Source organism: Nicotiana attenuata, unplaced genomic scaffold (genome assembly GCF_001879085.1).
Source record: "Nicotiana attenuata strain UT unplaced genomic scaffold, NIATTr2, whole genome shotgun sequence".
Lineage (NCBI taxonomy): Eukaryota > Viridiplantae > Streptophyta > Magnoliopsida > Solanales > Solanaceae > Nicotiana > Nicotiana attenuata.
The window spans coordinates 10,811-34,600 of record NW_017672512.1 but is presented as its reverse complement, the minus strand read 5'-3'; the positions used below and the strand labels follow the sequence as shown (position 1 = coordinate 34,600).

At 36.8% G+C, this 23,790-nt stretch overlaps 2 protein-coding genes across 2 annotated transcripts; both read left to right on the top strand.

Annotated features, from left to right (window-relative positions):
* The first annotated feature begins 6,141 nt into the window (after positions 1-6,141).
* Positions 6,142-6,964, top strand: LOC109213495. Its single transcript, XM_019377303.1, has 2 exons — positions 6,142-6,223; positions 6,375-6,964. Exons 1-2 carry the CDS (start codon positions 6,142-6,144, stop codon positions 6,962-6,964), a joined length of 672 nt encoding a protein of 223 aa, XP_019232848.1.
* Positions 6,965-13,110: 6,146 nt separating this feature from the next.
* LOC109213498 (probable rhamnogalacturonate lyase B) lies at positions 13,111-23,173 on the top strand. Its single transcript, XM_019377307.1, has 16 exons — positions 13,111-13,191; positions 14,105-14,240; positions 19,287-19,338; positions 19,427-19,548; positions 19,629-19,679; positions 19,768-19,884; positions 19,974-20,093; positions 20,203-20,338; positions 20,703-20,873; positions 20,961-21,119; positions 21,234-21,340; positions 21,614-21,698; positions 21,791-21,932; positions 22,092-22,251; positions 22,455-22,571; positions 22,739-23,173. Exons 2-16 carry the CDS (start codon positions 14,131-14,133, stop codon positions 22,890-22,892), a joined length of 1,803 nt encoding a protein of 600 aa, XP_019232852.1. The 5' UTR covers positions 13,111-13,191; positions 14,105-14,130; the 3' UTR covers positions 22,893-23,173.
* Positions 23,174-23,790: the final 617 nt, after the last annotated feature.

The window sequence follows — 23,790 nt, the reverse complement described above, 5'->3', positions numbered from 1 at the left end:
TCACCACAAGTGTAACAAGCCCTCGGCTGTTGAGACTGCTGGCCCTGGCGACCTGAATGACCACCCCAAAAACTCTGAAGCGGCGGCGCACTAATAGGAGCAGGTGGTGCACTGTAGGACTGCTGATCGGAATACTACATCTGGGGACCACGGCCACCTGAAGCTCCGTGAGAAACCTGAAGTGCTGACTGATAAGGCCTAGGAGGATGGCCTCTACCATATGAATCTCTGCCTCCAGACGAGGCACCACTGAATCTCCCTGACTGACGGGGTCTCTTGTCTGCTCTATGACCACCCCCTTGTGATAATACCATCTCAACCATCCAGGCCACATTGGCCGCCTCCTGGAAGGATATCTCACTCCCAGTCTCTCTAGCCATCTGGAGACGAATCGGTTGAATGAGTCCATCAATAAACCGTCTCACTCTCTCCCTCTCAGTGGGAAGTATGATAAAAGCATGACGAGCCAACTCAATGAACCTAGTCTCGTACTAGGTGACAGTCATGGATCCCTGCTGAAGGTGCTCGAACTGCCTCCGATAGGCCTCTCGCTGTGTAATAGGGAGAAACTTCTCCAAAAATAGCTGTGTGAACTGCTCCCAGGTCAAGGCTGGCGATCCTGCTGGTCTAGCTAAGCAATAATCCCTCTACCATGTCTTGGCGGATCCAGACAAGCAAAATGTAGCAAAATCAACCCCATTGGACTCAACAATCCCCATGTTCCGAAGAACCTCGTGACAACTGTCCAGATAATCCTGGGGATCCTCAGTAGATGCACCGCTGAAGGTAGTAGTGAAGAGCTTGGTAAACCTGTCCAATCTCCATAAAGCATTGACAGACATAGCTGCTCCATCACCGGCCTGGGCTACCACGCCCGGCTGAGCTGCTCCAACTGGCTGAACTGCTGGAGTCAGAGTCTGGGGAGCTACCTGCTCCGGAGTACGAGTAGCAGGAGTCTGGACTCCTCCTCCAGCCTGAGAAGTGCCTAGTGCTACAGGAAGCAAGTCTGCTCAGGTGACACTCTCCATGAGGTCCACTAATCGGACCAGAGCATCCTGAAGAACCGGGGTAGCAATAAACCCCTCTAGGACCTGAGTTGGGCCCACCGGAACTGCTGGGGTCGGAACCTCCTCGTCAAAATCAACTTGAGGCTCCGCCACCGGTTCTGCTGCTCGGGGCTGGGCTTTGCCCCTACCTCGGCCTCTAACACGGCCTCGGCCTCGCCCTCTGCCCCTAGTTGGTGCTGCTACTGGGGGCTCAGGCTGCTGAGCGGTAGATGAGGAAGCGCGCGTTCTCGCCATCTGCGACAGAACAGAGTAGGAATTCAATTAGCATTTGAGAAACAAAACCGCACGACAAGAAAGAACAAGTGTGAAGTTTTCCTAATTCCGTAGCCTCTGGGGGGATAAATACAAACGTCTCCGCACCGATCCCTCAGACTCTACCGAGCTTGTCCGGGAATTGTAAGACCTATGTAACCTAGAGCTCTGATACCAACTTGCCACAACCCGGATTTCCCCACCCTCGGGGGTCATGATGGCGCCTACTCGTAGAAGCTAGGCAAGCCACAAATCATAAACTCCTACCTACTTTATTTTAAATCCTTTGTATTAATCATAACAACAAGCATTAAATATTTAAATGACAGCGGAATATGAAATTAAACGGAAGCCTTAAATAAAATAAAAAACCAAATTATCTTGAAGACCAACACATGCCTCTAACCAGAACCTGGTGTCACAACATCCACGGACTGTCTAGGATTACTACAATTAAGTGTTTGAAAGAAAAGAACATAGTCTGTCTCGAGTACAAATGACAACAAAACATAAAACTGATAGAAGAGACGTCGGGCCTACGAACGCCAGCAGGGCTACCTCGGAGTCTCGGACTGAAAGATAGCTCCCAATCTACTGCTGATGACCAAATGCTACTCCGGGGCCTGGATATGTGCAAAAGAGCACAGAGTGTAGTATCAGCACAACCGACCACATGTGCTGGTAAGTGCCTAGCCTAACCTCGGCGAAGTAGTGACGAGGCTAGACATGACTACCACATATACCTATGCAGTTGTATAATATATAGCGGAGAGCAAAGTAGAAATAAACAAATAAAGGTGGGAGGGGGAAACATGTTGCGTGGAGATAACAGTTCCGAATAAAGCATCAAGTAAGGAAAGGAACAACATAACTACAATGTCAAAAAGAAGCAGAAATCAAATAAGTGCACGGCATCACCCTTCGTGCTTTTACTCTCGTCCTCACCAAGCAATAATATAATGAAAACGTGCACGGCATCACCCTTCGTGCTTTTACTCTCTTTCCTCACATATAATCAATAGAATTGGCACGGAATGGTACATCGTATGGCACAGCATCACCCTTCGTGGTTTACACTCTTTCCTCACAATAGCAAACAATGCACGGCATCACCCTTCGTGTTTTACACTCTTTCCTCACAATAGCAAACAATGCACGGCATCACCCTTCGTGCTTTACACTCTTTCCTCACAATAGCAAACAATGCACGGCATCACCCTTCATTCTTTTACACTCTTCCTCACCCAAACAACAATCACAAACAAGGGCAAGGGAAATAAACAAGAACATATAGGAATCCCGGCAAGGGAACAACGATTTAACAATTAAATCCCGGCACGGGAGCAACAAGTAAATAATTAAATCCCGGCAAGGGAACAACAATTACATAATTAAATCCCGGGAAGGGAATATTTCAATAACTCTTTCTCTATCTTTCACTTGTACTTCATAACTCACTTTACCACTTGAGCCAATGCTCCAAAGGGTTCAATCATCTCATATACTTTCACAATTCATAATATAACTCGAGCCAATGCTCCAAGATGTTCAAAAGTCTCAATTCCTTCCACAAACTTTTTACAACAACTAGAAATCATCACCAAAGCATGAAGGATACAATGAAATCAAATATTCACGATGTAAAGACTCACGGTCATGATAGACACCAACATATAGATACTCGTCACCATGCCTATACGTCGTACACGACTAATACCACATAGCAATTAGGACTCAACTCCTAATCCCTCAAGCTAAGGTTAGACCAAACACTTACCTCGATGCCTTGAACACAACTCAAGTCTCAATTATAGCTTTACCCCTTGATTCCACCGCCAATTCGCTCGTATCTAATCATAAATTACTTAATTACATCAATAAACACTAAATGAATCAACCCCAATGCATGAAATGAGTTTTCCAAAGTTTTACCAAAAAAGTCAAAAATCGACCCCGGGCCCACATGGTCAAAACCCGAGGTTCGAACCAAAACCCGATTGCCCATTCCCCCACGAACTCAAATAAATAATTTATTTTGAAATCGGACCTCAAATCGAGGTCCAAATCCCCAATTTTGAAAAACCTAGGTTCTACCCAAAATACCCAATTTCCCCCATGAAAATCTTTGATTTTAGGTTGAAATCATGTTAAAAGATAGTAATGATTGAGAGAAATGAGTAAAAACTAACTTACAATTGATTTGGAAGAAGACTTGTTCTTGGAAAATCGCCTAAGTGAGTTTGGGTTTGAGAAAATATGAAAAATGGGGTTCAAAATCGTTTAAGTGTAAAACTGCAGGTCTCCTATATGGGAAATGCGAACAGGGGTTCGCAATTGCGAACCCGACCTCTGCAGATGTGGGAATTGCGAAACAGGGTTCGCATTTGCGAACCCTTCAGAAATCCCAAACTTTCGCATTTGCGAAACAATAGTCGCATTTGCGACTTCGCATTTGCGAAGAAGAGATCGCATTTGCGATCGCAGAGGATTTAGGCGGCCATCGCATTTGCGATGCATGGCTTGCATTTGCGAGACTGGCTTCGCAAATGTGAAGCCTGCAGATCAGAACACACCAGCTATTTTTCAAAGTTCAAAATGCACCCGTGACCTATCCAAAACTCACCCGAGCCCTCGGGGCTCCAAACCAAATATACACACAACCTCAAAAACATCCTACGGACTTATTCGTGCAATCAAATCGCTAAAATAACGTCATAAACATCGAATTAAACCTCAAAATCCATGGATCCTTTCTAACTTCTTAAAACATCAAATTTTCCAATTTAGGTCTGAATCACGTCAAACGACGTCCGTTTTCAACCAAATTTCACAGGAATGACTTAAACCATATATAAAACCTGTACCGGGCGCCGGAACCAAAATACGGGCCTGATACCAACACGTTCTAATCACTTTTCACTTCAAATTTCCTTAAACAATTTCAGAAAACAATTTTACTAAAAAATTCATTTCTCGGGCTTGGGACCTCGGAATTCGATTCCGGGCATACGCGCAAGTCCCATATTTTCCTACGAACCCTCCGGGTCAAATCACGGGTCCGGGTCCGTTTACCCAAAACATTGACCAAGGTCAAATTTATTCATTTTAACATCATAACTTAGCATTTTTCACAGAATTTCATATTTAAGCTTTCCGGCTACGCGCCCGGACTGAGCACGCAAATTGAGGTGACTCTAAATGAGGTTTTCAAGGCCTCGGAGACACAGAATTCAATTAAAAATAGGTGATGACCCTTTGGGTCGTCACATTACACAAAGAGAACACGGCTTAAAAGAAGGATAGAGTTAGAGGATGAGATCAACTAGAACTCTTTCACCAAGGAAGAGTAGCATCAGAATTCTAGTTAATCTCTATTTACTAACTCCATAAATACCAGTGTTGTTCTCTTTTACAGGCAACACACATAAGCACAAGTTGAACGTGTGCAAACCTGAAGCTACTTGAACCAGATAAAAGAACCAGTTCCAAGTGTCTGTCTTTTATTCTAGTTCAATTGTAGTAGGTGTTTTCATATTGTACCTTTCAGCTTATCTAGAAGCAATTGTATTAGGTACTCAGAGTTTTCAAGTTAGAGTTAATTTGAAGTTGTCGCAACAGTTGAGGCTGTGTGCTAAAACGGGATTAGAGTTAATCCTAGGTTTACAAAAGAGTTTTTGTAAATGTAGTTTTTGGCTCAGTGATTTTAGTGGAGAGTTTGGGAAAATCCTACTGGAAGGTAGATCGTGGTTTTTTCACCTTTTGAGCCAGGTGTTTTCCACGTAAAATCTTTGTGTTCTTTAATTTCTGTAATTATTATTCCGCAACAGTAGTAGTTGGAACACATAGAAGAACCAGGTCCTTCTATAATCAAGTTAAGCGAAAAATTGGGTACGACACAAATCATCCCCCCCCCCCTTGTGTGGTATTGAAGTATAAAACATCAACCGTGTAACCAGTACCAAAAGGATCCAGATATGGTAAGCAAATAGTGGTCGAATCCCATTATCAGTGGGATTAGGAGAGGGAACTAGGGGGGCGGCTATGGTTCTTCAGAAGAGAAGGGGAGATTGAGAGCGTTTAGGGGCGGCGGGTTAAAGGGGAATGGGTTAGGGTTTCAGGTCTAGGGTAATTAAAAGGGTGGGGTGATTGTAGACCATTGATCTTGAAAGATCAACGGTTAAGATTAAGGGATAAATGGGGCGGGTCGTTTAAAACGGGTACCGACCAGGTTAAGGGGTCGTTTGAATTGGGCTTTGGGTGTTATTGGGCTAAGGTATGGGTGCTTGGGCCATTGAATTGGTCCGCAATTAGCCTTGTATTAGGCTATTAATTAAATACATGAAAATTGTTTTAAAAATTAATTTATAAAAATTAATTAATAGATAATAAAATATTACTTGTGTAGTAAATTGATTAAAAATAATAACTTAACATTATAAAAATATAAAAATGCTATTTTAGCCCAAATAATGTAATTATGCATAGCATATAGGCTATTATTGCAAAATTATCTAAATAGCCTAAAAATACAAAATATAATTATATAAACCAAAGTAAAATATTATGAAGCATATATATGGATGCAAAAATAATAATTTTGGATGATTACAAAATAATTTAAAGGGTAATTAATAAATATTTGAACAATCTAAATGCAAGAAAATCAATAGAAAATGCTTGCATAAGTCTTGTAAATTAAATAATGATGCAACATGATATTTTGAAAGTATATACACTTATTTGAAAAATGTGAGGGCAAAATTGGGTATCAACAACTATAGGTTGTATGGTGTGGAGAATATAAATATTTCTGTTAGCAGAGATGTGGTGTTTAAGGAACTCAGTTTTCCTTTTGAAAGAGTTGCAGACTCAGACACTTCAGAGGATCTGTTCACTTCTCAGCAGTCTTTTATAGAGACTGGTGTACACCAACACATGCAACTGTAATACCAGCTACACAACAAGATATGCACATACCAACTGATGCAAGCAATACTGCAGAAGTAGAAAATGCGAGTAATGAACTATACATAGAACATGCATGAGTTGTTGAAGAAAATGAGACTGAAGACATAGTGAATGAGAATCCTATTCCTGAACAAGTTGAGACAGCAGAATTTCAGGAACCTATCTTGGATACACTAGAAAAAGCAATAGATAATGAGCTGCATACATTGGAAGAGGCAACAATGGAGTTGCATGCACCACCAGCATCAACAGAAGCAGAAACTAGAAAGTCTAGTCAACAAGGAAGACCTTCTATTTGGCTTAAGGACTACATAACTACTGGCAAGCCACACAGTAATAATGCCTACTCCATTTCTACTTTCATCTCCTATGACCATCTATCACCTGCATATCAATCTTATCTCAGTGTATTCTCAACTCTAACTGAACCATATTCTTTCAAAGAAGCTGCACATGATCCAAGGTGGGTAGAAGCCATGGACCAAGAGGTTAAAGCACTTGAAGAAAATCACACCTGGGAGATAGTTGACTTGCCAGAAGGCAAGAAACCAATTGGCTCTAAGTGGGTGTTCAGGATCAAGTACAAATCAAATAGGGAAGTTGAGAGATTTAAAGCAAGATTGGTTGCAAAAGGATATACTCAACAAGAAGGGTTGGACTACCATGAGACATTCTAATCAGTTGCAAAAATGGTAACTATGAGAACTGTCCTTAGCATAGCAACTTCAAGGGGATGGATCATTTATCAAATGGATGTCAATAATGCCTTTTTACAAGGAGATCTCTATGAGGAGGTCTACATGGTCTTGCCCCAGGATTTCTAGAGACAGGGGGAGAATAAGGCTTGCAGGTTGTTGAAATTACTCTATGGCCTGAAACAGGCTTCAAGACAGTGGAGTATTAAACCCACAGATGCACTAGTAGGAGCAAGATATCAACAGAGTGCATATGATCACTCCTTGTTCACTAAGAAGACAACACAAGACATTGTTGTCATCCTGGTGTATGTTGATGATCTTTTGATCACTGGTAGTAATATGTCTTTTGTGGAAGAAGCTAGAGTGCATTATACAATAAGTTCAAGGTCAAAGATTTGGGTGAACTCAGATACTTCTTAGGTATAGAAGTAATGAGATCAGATAATAGGATGTTGTTGAATCAGAGAAAGTATGTACTAGGGTTGATCTCAACCACAGGACTAGCTGCAGCCAAACCTGTCTCTACCCCTATGGAGCTTGATAAATGATGAAAAATGCATGTTTTGATTATGTTTGCATATTATTTCTTGTGTGAGTTGCGGGAGATTACATGTTTATAAACATATAATATGCTCATTTCATGTTTATTGTGTTTAGGAATGAATTTGAATGAAAGTTGGCAAGAACTGGATGATTTGATGCAAAAAGCGTAGAGATGCAAGACCTGGGAGCGTGCCACAATTGGTGCTGGACCTGGCACGCAAAAAAAAACAAAGAAAAAGAAGAAATAACTGGGAGCGTGCCAGAAGTCGCGCGTTGCACCAACTCTGGCACGCGACTCAGCATGTCCTTTTCGAATTAGGAGAGATCAAGGACGCCCCACATCAACCCTAATTGATATAAATACATCATAAAACGTCCTTTTGAAGGGAGAGACACAACTTTAGGATAAGACAACACCCAAGGAGGCGAGAATACGCTAGGAGCAAGAAGGAAGATTTAACCACGAGTTTTTCCTTTCTTTTTCCTATTTTTCATTGTTGGTTATGACTTTTAGTATTGTAGTTTTACATACTATTATGAGTAGCTAATTTATTGTCTATAGTTTTATTGGAACCTCTTGTGGGATGAATTCCTGTTATATTTTAATACAATTTAACCTTTGAATTTATCTACTTGTTCAACTACGTGCTTATTTTAGTTGATTGAATGGCCCTCGATCGACTGTGCATATTTAGTATGTGTTGCTTGAGAAAGGATATATATTTAGGTGGTTGTTGAACAACGTCACTCCTAAGGTATATGAGAGATCAATACGGCCGGTTTAAAAGCGGGATTAGAGATAACGAAGCTTTGACGTGATCATAGTGAGCGGTGAAAAGTGCAAGCTAGCTTTATTCGAGAGAATATGACTAGTACATTATTGTAGTTGCTCGAGAGAGAATTACGATAAGTCGAGTGCTCATGATTAGTAGAGAATAATTAGGAGAAACTATAGAAGACATAACGGGAAGGATTCCGACAATTGGGGAAATCATAACTCTAGACCTCCTTAATTTAGTCTCCAACCCTTAGTATCTTTAGTTGTTAATTTACTACTTTACTTTGTTAGTTAATTAGGTAGATATAAGAATCTTAATCTTTATAACTTAGGAATTTATTCAAGCTTGTCTTCTTAGTGATATTGAACAGTTATAGCGAAACCTTAGTTCTCTGTAGGATTCGACTTCGGACTTTTAGACCGGATTATATTTGCAGCGACCGCTTATCCTTTTTAAGACTATAGTTGGGCATGATCAGAGCTTAATCAGAAACTAAATACCATAGACTATGACAAACATGTAGGACACAATGGAGATGAGGAGCTGCAGGATGCGGCATGTTATCAAAGACTAGTAGGCAAACTACTATATCTGACTATCACACGACCTGATATTTGCTTTGCAGTGCAAGTATTATGTCATTTTATGCAACATCCTAAGCAGTCTCACTTAGATGATGCACTTAGGATGGTCAGGTATATTAAGGGTTCTCCTAGTCTTGGTATCGTCCTCAAGAAGGGTCATATCTCTCATCTTTCTGCCTTTTGTAATTCTGACTGGGCAGTATGCCCCAATATAAGGAGGTCTATAACTGGGTATGTTATCAAACTGGGGGACTCTTTATTGTCTTGGAAGTCAAAGAAGCAGCAGACAGTGAGTCGAAGTTCAGCTGAAGCTGAATACATAAGCCTTGCAGCAGTTGCAGGTGAAATTACTTGGTTAGTTGGATTGTTGAAGGAGTTGAACATTGCAGTACATCAATCAGTTGATCTTCACTGTGACAATAAAGCTGCTTTCAAATTGCAGAAAATTCCTTTTTCCATGAAAGGACAAAGCACATCGAGATAGATTGTCACTTTGTCCAGGAAAAAATTAAAAAATGGATTACTTGCACCTTATTATATTTCGACAAAGCTTCAGCTAGGTGACCTTACGACAAAAGGCCTTTGGGTCGCTCAACATTCTTTTCTTCTCTCCAAGCTAGGGGTGTTCAATGCTTTTCCACCCTCCATCTTGAGGGGGAGTCTTGGGATATAAAGTTTTGTCTTGGGATATAGAGGATAAAACTGTACATATTAGAACTCTAGGGTGAATTAAAGTTAGTTAAAAAGAAGGTTAATGTGGTTAAATTGGTTAGTTGACAGCTGTAGATGAGCTGTCAGTTAGTTAGTGCATATGTGCACTATAAGACCATTGTACTCTGCTTCTTATGTCTCAGACGAAATACATTCTCATTTCTTCTTCTCTCTATCTTCTCAATTGTTATTTCTACTCTATCGTTTTCACAATAACCACTGGTGTTTTAGCTAAAACATTACTTCAAATATTACCATAGCTTTCAATTAGCCCCATAAGAAACTGCAGTAGACGAATGTTCTTCAAGTGTTCGACAGAAGGCCTTGACTCTTTGCAGTCACATGAAGCTAAAGGTGCTAATACATCTAGTTCATTCCATAGATCCTTCATCTTAGAATAGTGACTAATGACAGAATCAGTTCCCTGCCTTAGAGTTGCAATAACATTCCAAATGTGATAGATTCTCATCAAATTGACCTATCAAATCTCTCTTGGAAATCATTCCATACCTTTTTTGCATTTGATGCATATATGATACTTGACATCAATTCATTTGAGACAGTACTTCCAATCCACGAGAGCACAATTGCATTTCATTTCTCCCATTGCTCTGCCGATTCATCTCTATACATGCTTTTCACACAGGATCTATCCACAAATCCAAGCTTGCTCTTTTCCTAGAGCACCAATTTCATTTTCCTGCTCCACAGTGCATAGTTTTATGGTCTTGTGAGCTTGAGCGGAATTAAGATAAGTCCTGGATCGTTTGAAGCTTGCAAAAATAGCGGATGGTTGTGATCTAGTGAGCTGACCTCATGTTAGTATGCTGTATTTGTAAAATAATTCTGAAAATATAAATGAATATAAACAGGAATGAACATAAACAGAAATGACAGAAAACCAATTCGAGCCCACTGAATTCACAGTGTTTCCTTAAGGAATTTAATCCCCTCCTAGTACCCAAGGTTATGGATTATTTCCTCCCAGGATAGAACGAATTACACACTGGTGTAGTGGTACTGCAAACCCCAGTGTTTCAGCGAACACAAAGTTCGGAAGCAAATCACACTTACTTTTACTTTGTTTGATGCTAAAAGTATGCAGAAGAAGGAGAAGAAACTCAGAAAATCGTAGTGAAATTCTGAGCAGAATAGTGTTGTATTTATAGCCAAAGTTGGGCTGAAATCTGAAGAGGTGCAACTCTTCAGAATGGCCGTTTATGCAAAACAGGCACAACATAAATGTCATTACATAAATGGCCATTTACTCAACAATAAAGAGGAAAAATAAAGAGGGAAAATTGAAGGTAGTTAATTTTCTGTTACCAAAACAGAAAAACGGATTGGATTTAATATTAATATTCTGTTATTAAAACAAATATTTAATAACATTTCTGTTAATATTTTACTATTAACAAATAAATTTGGTCCAAAAAGTTAATCAATCCGGAGCCGAGCCGAGCCGAGCAAGCAACGACGACGGCGCGAGGTTTGCCTTCTTCTCAACTCTTTAAAAGCTAGAAGAAGAGCGATTGCTTATATACCCATAAAAAACCTCTTCTTCTTCCAATATGGGACAATGTCCATTTACGGGAGGGAAACTTAAAATTTTACTCAAAAATTTCATTTCCCTCAATTTCTCATTCACCCTCTTTTAAGTATTAAATATATTAATTAAATACATAAAAAAAACCCTACACCTCATTCTCTGCCATAGCTGCTCGAAATTGAAATTCCTCAGATCTACGTTTCGCCGGAAAATTGATCGAAATTACAGTCCTAGTGATCCTCGCTCTGCTGATACCATGTTGAATTGCAGCTAACGATAGAGTAGAAACAACAATTGAGAAGATAGAGAGAAGAAGAAATGAGAATGTATTTCGTCTTAGGCATAAGAAACAGAGTACAATGGTCTTATAGTGCACATATGCACCAACTAACTGACATGTCAATTTAACATAATTTCAGTAACACCATCAAAAGATAACTTTCACAAAACATTTGTGTAGATACTTCCTCAAGTTTACATTTTATACTCTTTATTGGCCCTTGAGAATCTGTATGTTGTTCGGTTTATTCAACTGGTGTCCGAAACTCACTAGCTAATTAATCTGAAGTTTGTTGCGTATTACCTATCAAAAGAGAAAACTCTCCCACCAGAAGTTTCTCCATTGCTAGGGCTAAAATTTGAAAATCTATAGTTATCATGGAGGAATCTCATCCATTCGGCCACCACATCACTTAGGGGTGAGAATCTAATATTTTTTTAACTTAATTAATTCGTTGAGGAGAAGAACAATGGTGAATCATTTGAGATGAATTAATGCATTGATAAATGTCATAAATTAAAGTTAAAGTAACAGAAGCAATACTGAAAGCAAAAGAAAAGCACATGAACAAAGAAAATCGTAAAGATCATCTATCACAACAAATAGTTACCTAATTGTACGACTCGAAACTTGCAAGCCAACCAACCACTGAACTACCAAAAACCATAACAAATTGTTTCCTACTTCTTGCTTCGTCTGGCACCTAAAATATTCGTTATTCTACCAACATAAGCTGCACCTGAAAACAATAGTAAAATAGAATAAAAATCATATTCTTTTATATACAAAATGACTACCAACTCTTATCAAAATTGGAGAGTAAGAAAGACTTTAACTTCTACGTGCTAACATGGTCAAAGAGTTTTTAAACTATCATAAATCACCAAAAAGCTAGATTAGTAACCTAAAAAGTAAGTCAGTTTACCTGCTACAACAAGTTAAATACATTGATAATGTTTTACACTGTTAATGGATATAAGTCAAATCTGCCTATTTTGGTAAGCGATTGGAAATTGAAAGACCTATATAAGTTGGCTAAAAAGTACTTATATGTAACAACAACAACAACAACAAACCTAGTAAAGTCAAACCTTTCTATAACAGTCTTATTTGTTTCGAAATTTTTTGTCTACTATAGTGAAGTTCTGTTATAGAGGACATAATATTCGATTTCAAGAATAACTCGGCTTTTATAGTGAATGGCTATTATATCAGAATGTTGTTATAGAGAGGTCTGATTGTATATATAATTCCACAAAGTAGGGTTTGAGGGGATAGAGTGTACGCAGACCATAACCCTATCTTGTGAAGGTAGAGAGGCCGTTTCCGATAGACTCCGGCTCAAGATAAAAGTAAAAGAAGCTAGAAAGTACTTATATGTGTTGCTTTAAAATGCAGGACAAACAAGGAAGGAAATCTAATGGAGAAAATAAAGGATCTGCATCTAAGTTGAATTTATTATTAGGGAGTCATATATGACTTTTCCTAGTAGATATTTCTAAAAATCATATAGCCTAGGTAGTTAGAATATTTTTTAAATATTTACCTTTATAAATCTTTGTAACAAAGTAGTATTCCTCCTATATGTGTTAATAAATCATGATATGATATGATATATTTAAAAATACGGCTGTCCAACTTATAAAAGCTTAAAGTCATCATTCTCCCAAGTTTTTGCCAGAAGTAAAAGATATTCGTATGACACATCCAGAAGGAAAGCAAAACTAGAGCTAAGCAACAAGAAATTAATCCACAGAGAGGTATGTAACAATGGCTGAAATCTCAAATAACTTCTTATACTTATATTCTTTTTTTCTTTTTTTTGGGTTTCTTCTGTTTTTATCTTTTTATTTTCGCTTTTCATGTTAATTCATCTTTTATCTTCATATGGTGATATTCATAGAGTCGTAAAAGCAATTCATATTCTTGATGGAATGGAAGTATTACCAAATGGTTTACAAAAATCGAAAAGTGCACCCCCGATATTTAAATCAAGAGGCAGACCTCTGATTATAGCTATAGGTAATTATAGTGTATACAGTAAAATATTTATTTTCTGAAAATAGTTTCAAATATAAATATTACTGAAGTCAAAAAAGTTGAACCTAAGTACTTAACTACATTTTCTGTCCTTATGCTACGTACGCCCGTGACTGTCTCACTTTAGATTTTGGCGTTACTTGTGTTAGGTACTGATCGTCCTAATTAGCCTTGACCAACTCCTATTGTGCTGCCGTGAAAACAGCCTCTTGCAGAAATGCAGGGTAAGACTGCGTACAATAGACCTTTGTGGTTCGGTCCTTCCCCGGATCCCGCACATAGCGGTAGCTTAGTGCACCGAACTGCCCTTTTCTAACTCCTATTGTGCAGCTTTAATTTCCTGGCTTCAGCAACCATAGCACATGAAATATTTAGCTGTGCGTAACGGCTCAGGCCTAACTGTCAAGACATTGCCCGTTCTGGTTTAATCTTTAGAGTCTCACGGTTTTGTCCCTTTGTGTTTTAACCCAAAAGATAGCTCGACAGTTGAATACCTAAACCATGGGTGGAGCCGTGGTAGCGGAGAAGGAATCCCTTCTCTCAAAAATTATACTGCATATATAATATTAAAGTAAATGTCATGTAATTAGATCAATTGCGATAATTAATATTTCTACTTTGTTAATGCTGCAGGTCGGAAAAAGAAAATCATTTTTTGAATGAAAATGCAGATAATGGGGAAGAATGTGCAACTAAGCTTATATGTCTTGGAATTCACAACGGTTGCTTTTACATTATTCTTAGTAGCTGATTGTCGTCCTCACAATGGGTAAGTATATTTAACTTTTAATATATAAATCCACTCCCAAACATAATAGGTGTTACATTAGTTAGTGTTTGTGGGAGTATTTGAGAAAAGGTTGTTTTGTCCCTTGTCGGAAAAATAAAGAAAGAAAAAAGTATTTAAAAGCATTTCTGTATCTTATATACTCCCTCCGGTCCATAATAGGTGATCAATTTGTTTTGGACACACTCATTAAGGAAATACTAAATTTTAGACGAAAATAACTAGTGTGACTAAACTACACTTCATTAAATGTTGCACCATAGTTATAGTAGCACTTACTTCTCTTCTCAAATGTGAGGAGTAAATGACTTTTTATACGTACATAAGGGTAATTTTGGAAAAACAATTGAATTTTTTCTTGATTATATAAATGGACACTTATTTTGGACCAAAATAAAAAAGCAAATTGGTCACTTGTTGTGGACCGGAGGGAGTAGTTTGAATATTTTAAAGGACGTTTTGGAGGAAAATTGGAATTTGACTATATTATTGATAGTCAAGATTGGGTACATGGGCCAATTAAGTAGCCCGAAATTAATATTTTAGTCATCTATTATTTTATTAATTAATTAAAAACGTTTTTAAATTAATTTTAGAAAAATGTTTTTTAACAGTTTACTTTTAAAATTCAAAAAGGTGACTATTGATTTTAAAAGGTGCATATTTTATGAAGAGATGAGTCTGTTCGAGTTAATTGATGAAACTCGAATTTCAGTGGCTTTGCAAAATCCTTGAGGATTTATGCTATTATCCCTGTAGCAACAAAGTGAGAAAGTTAAATTCCTTAAAAAGAGTGATTACACTATCGAAGCCAGATTATTTAATCCCATTATTTTTCTAACGATAGGAAGTACATATCGTTTTTACTTTTTGGAAATCAGAGCTTAATCGGTTAATGAATAAGCAAACTAAGATGCATGTAATATTCGTGTAAATAGTGGAAAATTAGCCTTCTGTTCTAAGCTCAACTTATTGAGGATTTAACTTGTATACAAAGAAAGTTTAAAGATTTTTAATAATATTAACTTATTTTAACATGTCTAACCTGTAGTATTTTATAGGTTACTAATCCTATTGATTATGGGCAATTATTTGAGAGTGCAAATATTCTTTTATGTGTCGAGTGTGTTGGAGTTAATCCCTTTAAATTATTATTTGCAGAATAAAGCTTGAAATTGGGTTTAGAGCCATTTGGATTAGCTGATTTGAAGTAACTGATAAGTATTAGGTGTTGAAAAATACTTTTAAGTGCTAAAACTGATTTAATAAATAAGCAGTTACGTGTTTGGATACAAGTGCTGAAATTGATAATAAGTTGCTGCAGTATTTGAGAAAAAAAATGCTGATAAGCTCTTTTTCTGTTAAAATGACTTAAATAACCTTAGAACTATTTACACTTGTAAGGGCATAATTTCTTCAAAAGTTTAGATTCCAGATCGATTCAAATACAAAATATTTCATTTGTCATTTTATTTTAAATACAACTGTGCTTAGATAAGAAAACTTTTATGATAAATAAAATTTATTTTATGATAAGCATATAATCATAAGTTATAATAATTAATAAATTGACAAAAGTTTCTAAGTAAAAAATAAACCTAAATAAATATTTGAAGAGAAACAAACACTGTCTTCATCACCACAACACTTAGAAAGCAATGCACCAAAAATTTGATATGTCCTCATTTATTACATACAGTTCAAAGATTAATACACAATCACATAGATACAAATATGCAAAGGAATAGAGAATTTGCTTATCTTAAATAGTCAATGAGAATTGCAGACTTGAAGAGGTGTGGGGGGGGGGGGGGTTGAAATAATACTTGAGGCAGTGAGTATCCATGTAAGAGTTTTGTTCTAAAAAAGAATATTTTAAGGATAAAATAGTAAAAATTTTGGTCAAACTTAAAGTGTTTAAGCAAAAAATTCATAAGTTGGGGGTGACCAGCTTATGACTTTTAGCTTATTTTTAACTTATAAGCACTTTTAACTTTACCAAACGCGTAGATAAGCCGAAAAGTGCTTATAAGCTAGTTTGACCAGCTTATAAGCTTAGCGAAACACCCTGTTAATTATGATAGTGCAATTACATTTTTCCACATCAATACATATATAGTCAGTCCTTTTATCCTAAACCTCCTTTTTCATTTTTCCCGACTTAAACAACTTATTTAGGTGAGCTTAGATAGAATGATAGATTCTACCATCGCCGTCTTAATTAGATGTTTTGAATTTGAGCTCTAAGAATAAGAAATTCTTAATAAGAATTAGGAAACGTCGTATATAGGTGTAACAAATACCAAATAATTATAAGATGAAAAAGAAAAAAAAAAGAATAGACCCTACCAGTTTATAATTATTTAATTTAAAGGTGAAAAATAAAAAATACCGACTCACCGAATCACATGTGAAAAGTTATTACTTAGAAGGTCATTTAATTTAGGGTACTTATCCATGAAAATCACTTTTCATTATTTTATATCACAAAAATTACTTTATTTTACACACAAGATCGCTCATACTTTTCAATATTTTTTAAAGTCAAATATTTAAAAAATAACAAGGCTGGTCTAGAATTATTTTTTGACCCACTTCGGGACTCAAAATATGAAACGCTAATGAACTTTTGCTCATAAGTATTAAATAACCCTTTTAAAAACTATCTTTTGCTCAAATTAAATTACCCTTTTAGTGAGACGATCTTGTAGGGGATTTTAATGGGTAGTCTTATTATTTTTTTTTAAACTATTTGGCTTAAAAAAGTTAGAAGATATAGTGAGTGACCTTATGCCTAAGATGCAAAAATAGAGGGACTTTTGATACAAAACAAGGAAAAGTGAATAACTCTACAGGCGAGTGACAAAGGGGAAAAAAAAAAATAAGAAATAGCATTTATAATTGTAATTGAAAAATAGTTACGATCGAAACTTAGTCACTCTTTCGTGAAAGAAAAAAATTTGAACAAAAATATTCTTAAAAATCCGAAAAAATTCCAACATAACATGTTAGAATTTTATAATATGTTTAAGTTACAATATAATATGCTGAAAATTTATACGCATGACTCTAATGTGTAATATAATATACTGTAACTTTTCGTATGCTGGAATTCCAAAAGAATATGCATAAAATTTATACACAGAAGCTATATAATCTAGCATATAATGCTGTAACTTTCTGTATTTAAATAAAATAATGGTTATTTTTTAATAACTTTACAAAAAGTGATTATTTTTTTAATTTACCGGTACGAAAATTGGTTAATACTACTATTTTCACTGACATAGAAGATAAATTTAACCCAAAACATCTCTTAAACCTTTCAATCCGATAACCACCGGTCCACCACTACGAAGCACCGTGAATTACAACAACGCCACCGCCCGAATTCGCCGGAATCCGTCGTAGACGGTGATGATGATAACAAACGAGTCCTCTTCCAAATTCATAGCTCGCCAAATAAGAATATCGATGAAGTGCAAATTCGCACAATCCTTAGTGGCAAAATTCATGGAAAGTAGTACTTCGAAGGAGTCTATACTGTTAAGCTTACGAATTTGGAGAGAATCGAATAATTCGGGTTGGATTCTTCGGAGGAATATGAATGCTACTGCCTCTCGATTCTATTGTTGGTGGTGGGATTGTTAAAAGTGTTTGCTATTTTTACACTAAAGAAACACTTGGAGGTTGCTGCTGTATTTTTCCTTAGCTGAAATGGTGATTTTTCACATTTTCCTTTTCTAAGCTACTTAGTGTTCAAATAGCATCGCCAAATTATAATCTTGAATTGTCTGAAATTCTGCATTAAACAAAATAATAGCTCCCTGGTGAGTAGATGAGAATAATTCCTGCTCTCTTTTTCTTTTTCTTTTTACCAGCTCCCCCTGTTCCAATTTGTGTGGCAAAGTTTGAATAGAAATGGTTTAATAAAGAAATGCGACTTTTGTAGCTTGTGGACTTAAATATTCTATGACATTTGTGTGCCAATAAAAGCTTTTTGTTTAGGGTAAACTGAGAAGTTTAAAGTTGAAGTATTTCCCAATTTAGAAAGTTGTCATTCTCTTTGAAACAAACTAAAAAGGAAACATTGCCAAATAAAACTGGAATGGAGGGAGGTGACTTCTTTACGGCTTTCGGCCAAGCCATTATTGAAAAGACTCTTATTTAGTCAGGACGTTGTTCCTGTCTTTTGTAGTGCGTTTTCAACCCCTTGCTTTAACTTAGTAATGTGTAAGCAGGGGTGAGAGGATCATCTCACCCTAGCATCAGTGGCGGAGGCAGGATCTCCTTGACCTTACAAAGGTTTTGAACCCCTTGACCACTAAGCTACACTTTTGGGCTCTGTTAAGGGGATTCAAAACATAATATATAGAGGTAAAAAACAGATTTTGCCTTGTATATACAGTATAATTTTTCAGCGAAAGGGGCTCGGGTGACCCCTTTCCGCCCCCCTAAATCCGCCCCTGCCTAGCATGATCCTCTGTCAGACCAGCTGATAGAGAAGGTTGGACCAAGTACGGGGGGGGGGGGGGGGGGGTTAAAAGACCACCAAAGCAAGGCAAGTGCTTTGATGAATGAATGTGGTAAACCAGTCAATATTTTCGTTACATATCGGGGACAGGGAACCAGCCCAGTTAACTGGACAGTATTTTTTAACAAAATTCTCAATAGAAGAAACACTTGAGTTGTTTGGTTTACAAGATTACATATTAATCAACCATGGTGAAGTTATAAAAGTGTATGTAGATGGCACATGTCTTGTATTCATTAGTTGGTGTAAGCGAAAATAAGTTTTTTCAGTCACATACTCATAGTGAAATATCACAAAAAGGACAGAATTTGATTATATAAGAGGTTTCTTCGATCTAAATCTACAGCAGGAGGTGTGCAGTTTAGTCTAGCTTTAACCATTTTGTATTAAGTGGGAGATCTGCTAGCTGTTGTACAATCCTTTTAAGTTGATAGCAAATGTCATCTTTATGCAAATCTGCATGCTGACTTGCTATTTATTTTTGCTAAAAACAGGCGAATATTGACAACAACAGCAGCGGTCAAATTGGACATACAAACTGAACAAGTAAATCTTCATTCACATTTTGTTTTAATTTTGTACTCTGATGCATGAATGTAGCATCTTGTCTCGTGCTTATGCTATGTCTCTTCAGGTGACAATGAGCAATGGCATCACCAATGTTACTTTGTCAATACCAGATGGTCTCGTCACGAACATATCATATGGTGGAATTGACAACTTACTTGCCACCCAAAATGTCGAAAATGATAGAGGGTATAATTAACATATAAACATTTTAATTTCTTTCAATAACGGAAATAACTGATAATAGTATCAAATTATGACATTTTCAGGTATTGGGATGTTTTCTGGAATCAGACAGCATTTCAAAGAGTTCGAAAAAAGTAAACTTTTACTTCTCTTGTGAAAAATTTAACATAGGTGAGTTGTGATCATCCAAAATTAAGGCTATTACTTTGGTGTCACATGCAGGTTTTTGGGAACAAGTTTTGAGGTAATAATGGACAGTGAAAATCAGGCAGAAATTTCATTTAAAAATACATGGAATGCTTCTCAATCTGATGAACTTCCATTAAATTTTGACATAAGGTGAAGTGCATTGTTAAAGCTCATTTTGTATATATCTTTTTCTGTAATCACAAATTTTATATATGTAATTGTATCGGATGAATTTTCAGGTTTGTGATGCTACGAGATACACCTGGATTTTATACTTACGCTATATTTGAACGTTTAGAAGGATGGCCCCTTGTCTACATCGAAAATCTAAGGATTGTCTTCAAGCTTCAACAAGACATGTATGAATCTAAATCTTCTCATCATTAACTTGAGATATTATCTGTTTCTCCCTCCCCAAACCCCCCAAAATTGAATTTCTATTGTACAAAATGGATGTTGTATGCCTAGGTTTCATTACATGGCTATCTCGGATGAGAGACAGCGAGTCATGCCAATGCCGGTGGATCGAGAGACGGGCAAGGTTCTTGACTACAAAGAAGCTGTTCTTTTGACAAATCCAACTAATCCAGATCTAAAAGGAGAGGTAGGATCCTACAATTACCTAGAATATGTGTGTCTATATGAAATGGTCGAGGCTAACATCCATCATATTCTAGACCATGTATCTGTTCAAAGTGTGACCATCTCCTTTTAAAGCTTAATCTGTTAAAGATGAGACACTTTTATTTATTTACTTAGATGTTCAACAGTATCTAGTATGTTAGGAGGAGAATGAAGTTGTTTGATGTATGAACATGTTCTCCTTCAGCCTAGAGAGAAAAGTGCAATCTATAATTCAAAGGTTTCACTCGATAGTTCGGACAAGTGATGGAGCTACATTTAGTTACATAATCAAAAAAATTATTTGTTATTTACCTTGATGTTTATTTTTATCTACACATATGTAGGTGGATGACAAATATTTCTATGTAAATGATAACAAAGACGATAGAGTTCATGGGTGGGTAGGTGCTAATCCTCCTGTAGGGTTTTGGATGATAATTCCGAGTGATGAGTTTCGTACCGGAGGACCTTACAAACAAGATCTCACTTCACATGTTGGTCCAACTGTACTTTCTGTAAGTGTTGAGTTTTTTAATACCGGTTAGTAGCACTTGCTTCTCTTTTATTTTTTAAGAATATTGACTATTTAATCATAATATCAGGTATTTGTTAGTAGGCATTATGCTGGTGAAGATTTGGTACTCAAATTTCAACAAGGAGAGCCATGGAAAAAAGTTATTGGCCCTGTATATTTGTATCTTAACTCAAATGCATCAGCTAAGGATAATCCATCTATACTTTGGGATGATGCAAAGAACAGGGTAATATATTAATCTTTTACTATATGCTAATACCAATTTGGGCTGTCTTCCAAAGTGAATTCAGTTAACACTTAGTAACATATTTGCTGAAGGAATTCCCCGTCAAATTTACAGATGAATCAAGAAGCCGCAAGCTGGCCTTATGATTTTCTAGTTTCAACTGACTACATCAAATCTAATCAAAGAGGAGCAGTTAGAGGCCAACTTTTTGTTAATGACAGGTATTTTCCTCTGGTGTTTTCATTCTTTAGTATCTGCGTCCGCATTATTTGTGCATGACTAGCGGAAAGAGGAGTATCTTTGAGTATTGTGGATTTGATGTATAATCTGTTGTAAATCAGTTCTGTACAAGCGTAGATACTATTGTGCATCATAAATGTCATGATGTTGTTTGATTGCCAAAACTCTTTATTGAAGTGTGACTAGTTTTGAACTTATATGTGCAATTAAATAGAAATGCACTAATATTTAAGATCTATAAATTGTATTTTCAGCACTACTACTTTAATACCAGCATCCAACGCTTATGTAGGGTTAGCACCACCAGGAGATGCTGGATCTTGGCAAAGAGAAAACAAAGTAAAGTTGCTTGATTCATTAATTTATTAATAAACTAAAGTAATTTTATTTAATTATATTTATTTAATAACTTTATTTCGTTTCATTTTCAGGGATATCAGTTTTGGATTAAAGCAGATGCTAGTGGGAATTTTTCTATAGAGAATGTCATATCCGGTACATATTACTTGTATGCAACCGTCCCTGGAATTATTGGGGATTACAAATACACTTCTGATGTACAAGTAACTCCAGGTTTTAATTTCTTACCTACCCATTTTGTTAGTATTTCTTAACTCTATTTTGTTCAGGATGAGACTCTTTTGTGACCTATATTTCCTAATTCCGATGCTCTTATCTCAATTCTCATCTACTCTGTTTTTTTCTTCAATTTTCATTTGTATCAAAATACAGGTTCTAGTATTGAATTAGGGAGTTTGGTTTACAATCCTCCACGAAATGGAGCCACACTTTGGGAAATCGGTGTGCCAGACCGAACAGCTGCTGAATTCTTTGTTCCAACACCACCTCCAGAATTTAAAGTTCATTTATACGAAAACAACTCTGAATCAATGTATATTCCAAAAATCTTCATACCTACTTATATTGAAATTAATTCCAGTATCACCTATTTTCATTCGAACTTTTTTATTCGAACTTCTCAAATTTTCTTAGCCTCCACTTTGTAGGATTTAGTAATTTCCAAGAGAGTACTTTTGAATATTTACTAGTTATCTTAATTGTAGAACTCATAATTCACTCCATTTTGCCTTGCAGATTTAGACAGTATGGTTTGTGGGAACAATATAGTGCTTTATATCCTGAAAATGATCTCGTCTACAATGTTGCGACTAGCAATTATTCAACAGACTGGTTTTTTGCTCATGTTACCAGGTACCCACTCGAGCTTCTTCTGACTCTTGTATTCGGGTTATATTACATGCATACATATTTAAATGTGTGCATGTGTGTTATGTTCATTCTTTTTTTCCTTTTCCGACATACTATATATTAGTAAATTTGAATAACAATGAGACTTCTGGAAAACTGTTGTTCTGCAGGAATATAGGAAACAACACATATAATGCTACCACATGGAGAATTATATTTAGCCTTGTAAGTGTTGACAATACGTCGAATTACACTCTCCAATTGGCTCTTGCAGCAGCTCAGAGAGCTGAACTACAAGTATGTAGCTCATGCTTGATTCTTTGACCTGTCATTTCAATTAAGTTTATTTCTGTTCATTTTCTTTTTCGTTTAGAAGGGGAGCCTTGGAGCAACGGTAAAGTTGTCTCCGTATGACCTATAGATCACGAGTTCGAACCATGGAAGTAGTCACTAATGCTTGCATTAGGTTAGGCTATCTACATTACATCCCTTAGGGTGTGCGACCTTTCCTTGAACCGTGTGTGAACGTGGGATGCCTTGTGTTTTCTTTTTCGTTTACATGTTCTTTTCCATTTCGGTCACAATATGATGATACACAAAAGGAAAATTAAAACCTTGATATTTGTTTGGCTCAAAAGTTAACAATATACTTTGTAAGCTAAAAAACAATCAAAAGTAGGAAAAGGGTAAATCGTAATCAAATATAATAATCCTAGAGATGCAAAGATGATAATATTGTTGTAGATCTAGTATTGCAAAGAGACAGTATGAACTCAATAAGATACGTTCGTTTGAAGTAGAGATAGAGAGAGAAAGCCAGAAAAATGAGAGAGTTGTATTAGATCAGATGCCCCCTTTTACAATGCGAGGGTCTCCTTTATATAATAAGAGACCCTCTCGAAAGATAAAAAGTACAAAGACAGGTAACGTCTCCCTAGTGAAGACACTGAGTCCTAAACGATGTCGCTTTTGTCCCCACGGCCGAGTCGTACCCGCTACGTTAGTTGGCGTACACTCACTGGGCGTACCCACTGGCGTAGAGATGCTGAGGGTCAAATTTGACCCTATACAGTTAGTCCCTCCGCTCGTTGGAGACGCATTCGGTGGGCGTCTTCGATGGGCGGAAATGTGAACCTCGGCTTAGGAGAATTTGACCTCGACCCGGGGCGGCAATATGAATGAAGTGAAATATATGACGTTGTTGAGCCACTGACGCGCGGCT

What these genes read in the sequence shown, in the direction of transcription:
- LOC109213498 (XM_019377307.1), top strand. Translation starts at nt 14,131, where the DNA reads ATGAAAATGCAGATAATGGGGAAGAATGTGCAACTAAGCTTATATGTC. An exon ending in TTCAAGCTTCAACAAGACAT is followed by an intron (nt 20,094 to 20,202) that starts GTATGAATCTAA and finishes TTGTATGCCTAG; the next exon opens with GTTTCATTACATGGCTATCT. An exon ending in CAACTTTTTGTTAATGACAG is followed by an intron (nt 21,341 to 21,613) that starts GTATTTTCCTCT and finishes TTGTATTTTCAG; the next exon opens with CACTACTACTTTAATACCAG.
- LOC109213495 (XM_019377303.1), top strand. Translation starts at nt 6,142, where the DNA reads ATGTGGTGTTTAAGGAACTCAGTTTTCCTTTTGAAAGAGTTGCAGACT. An exon ending in GATCTGTTCACTTCTCAGCA is followed by an intron (nt 6,224 to 6,374) that starts GTCTTTTATAGA and finishes GAGTTGTTGAAG; the next exon opens with AAAATGAGACTGAAGACATA.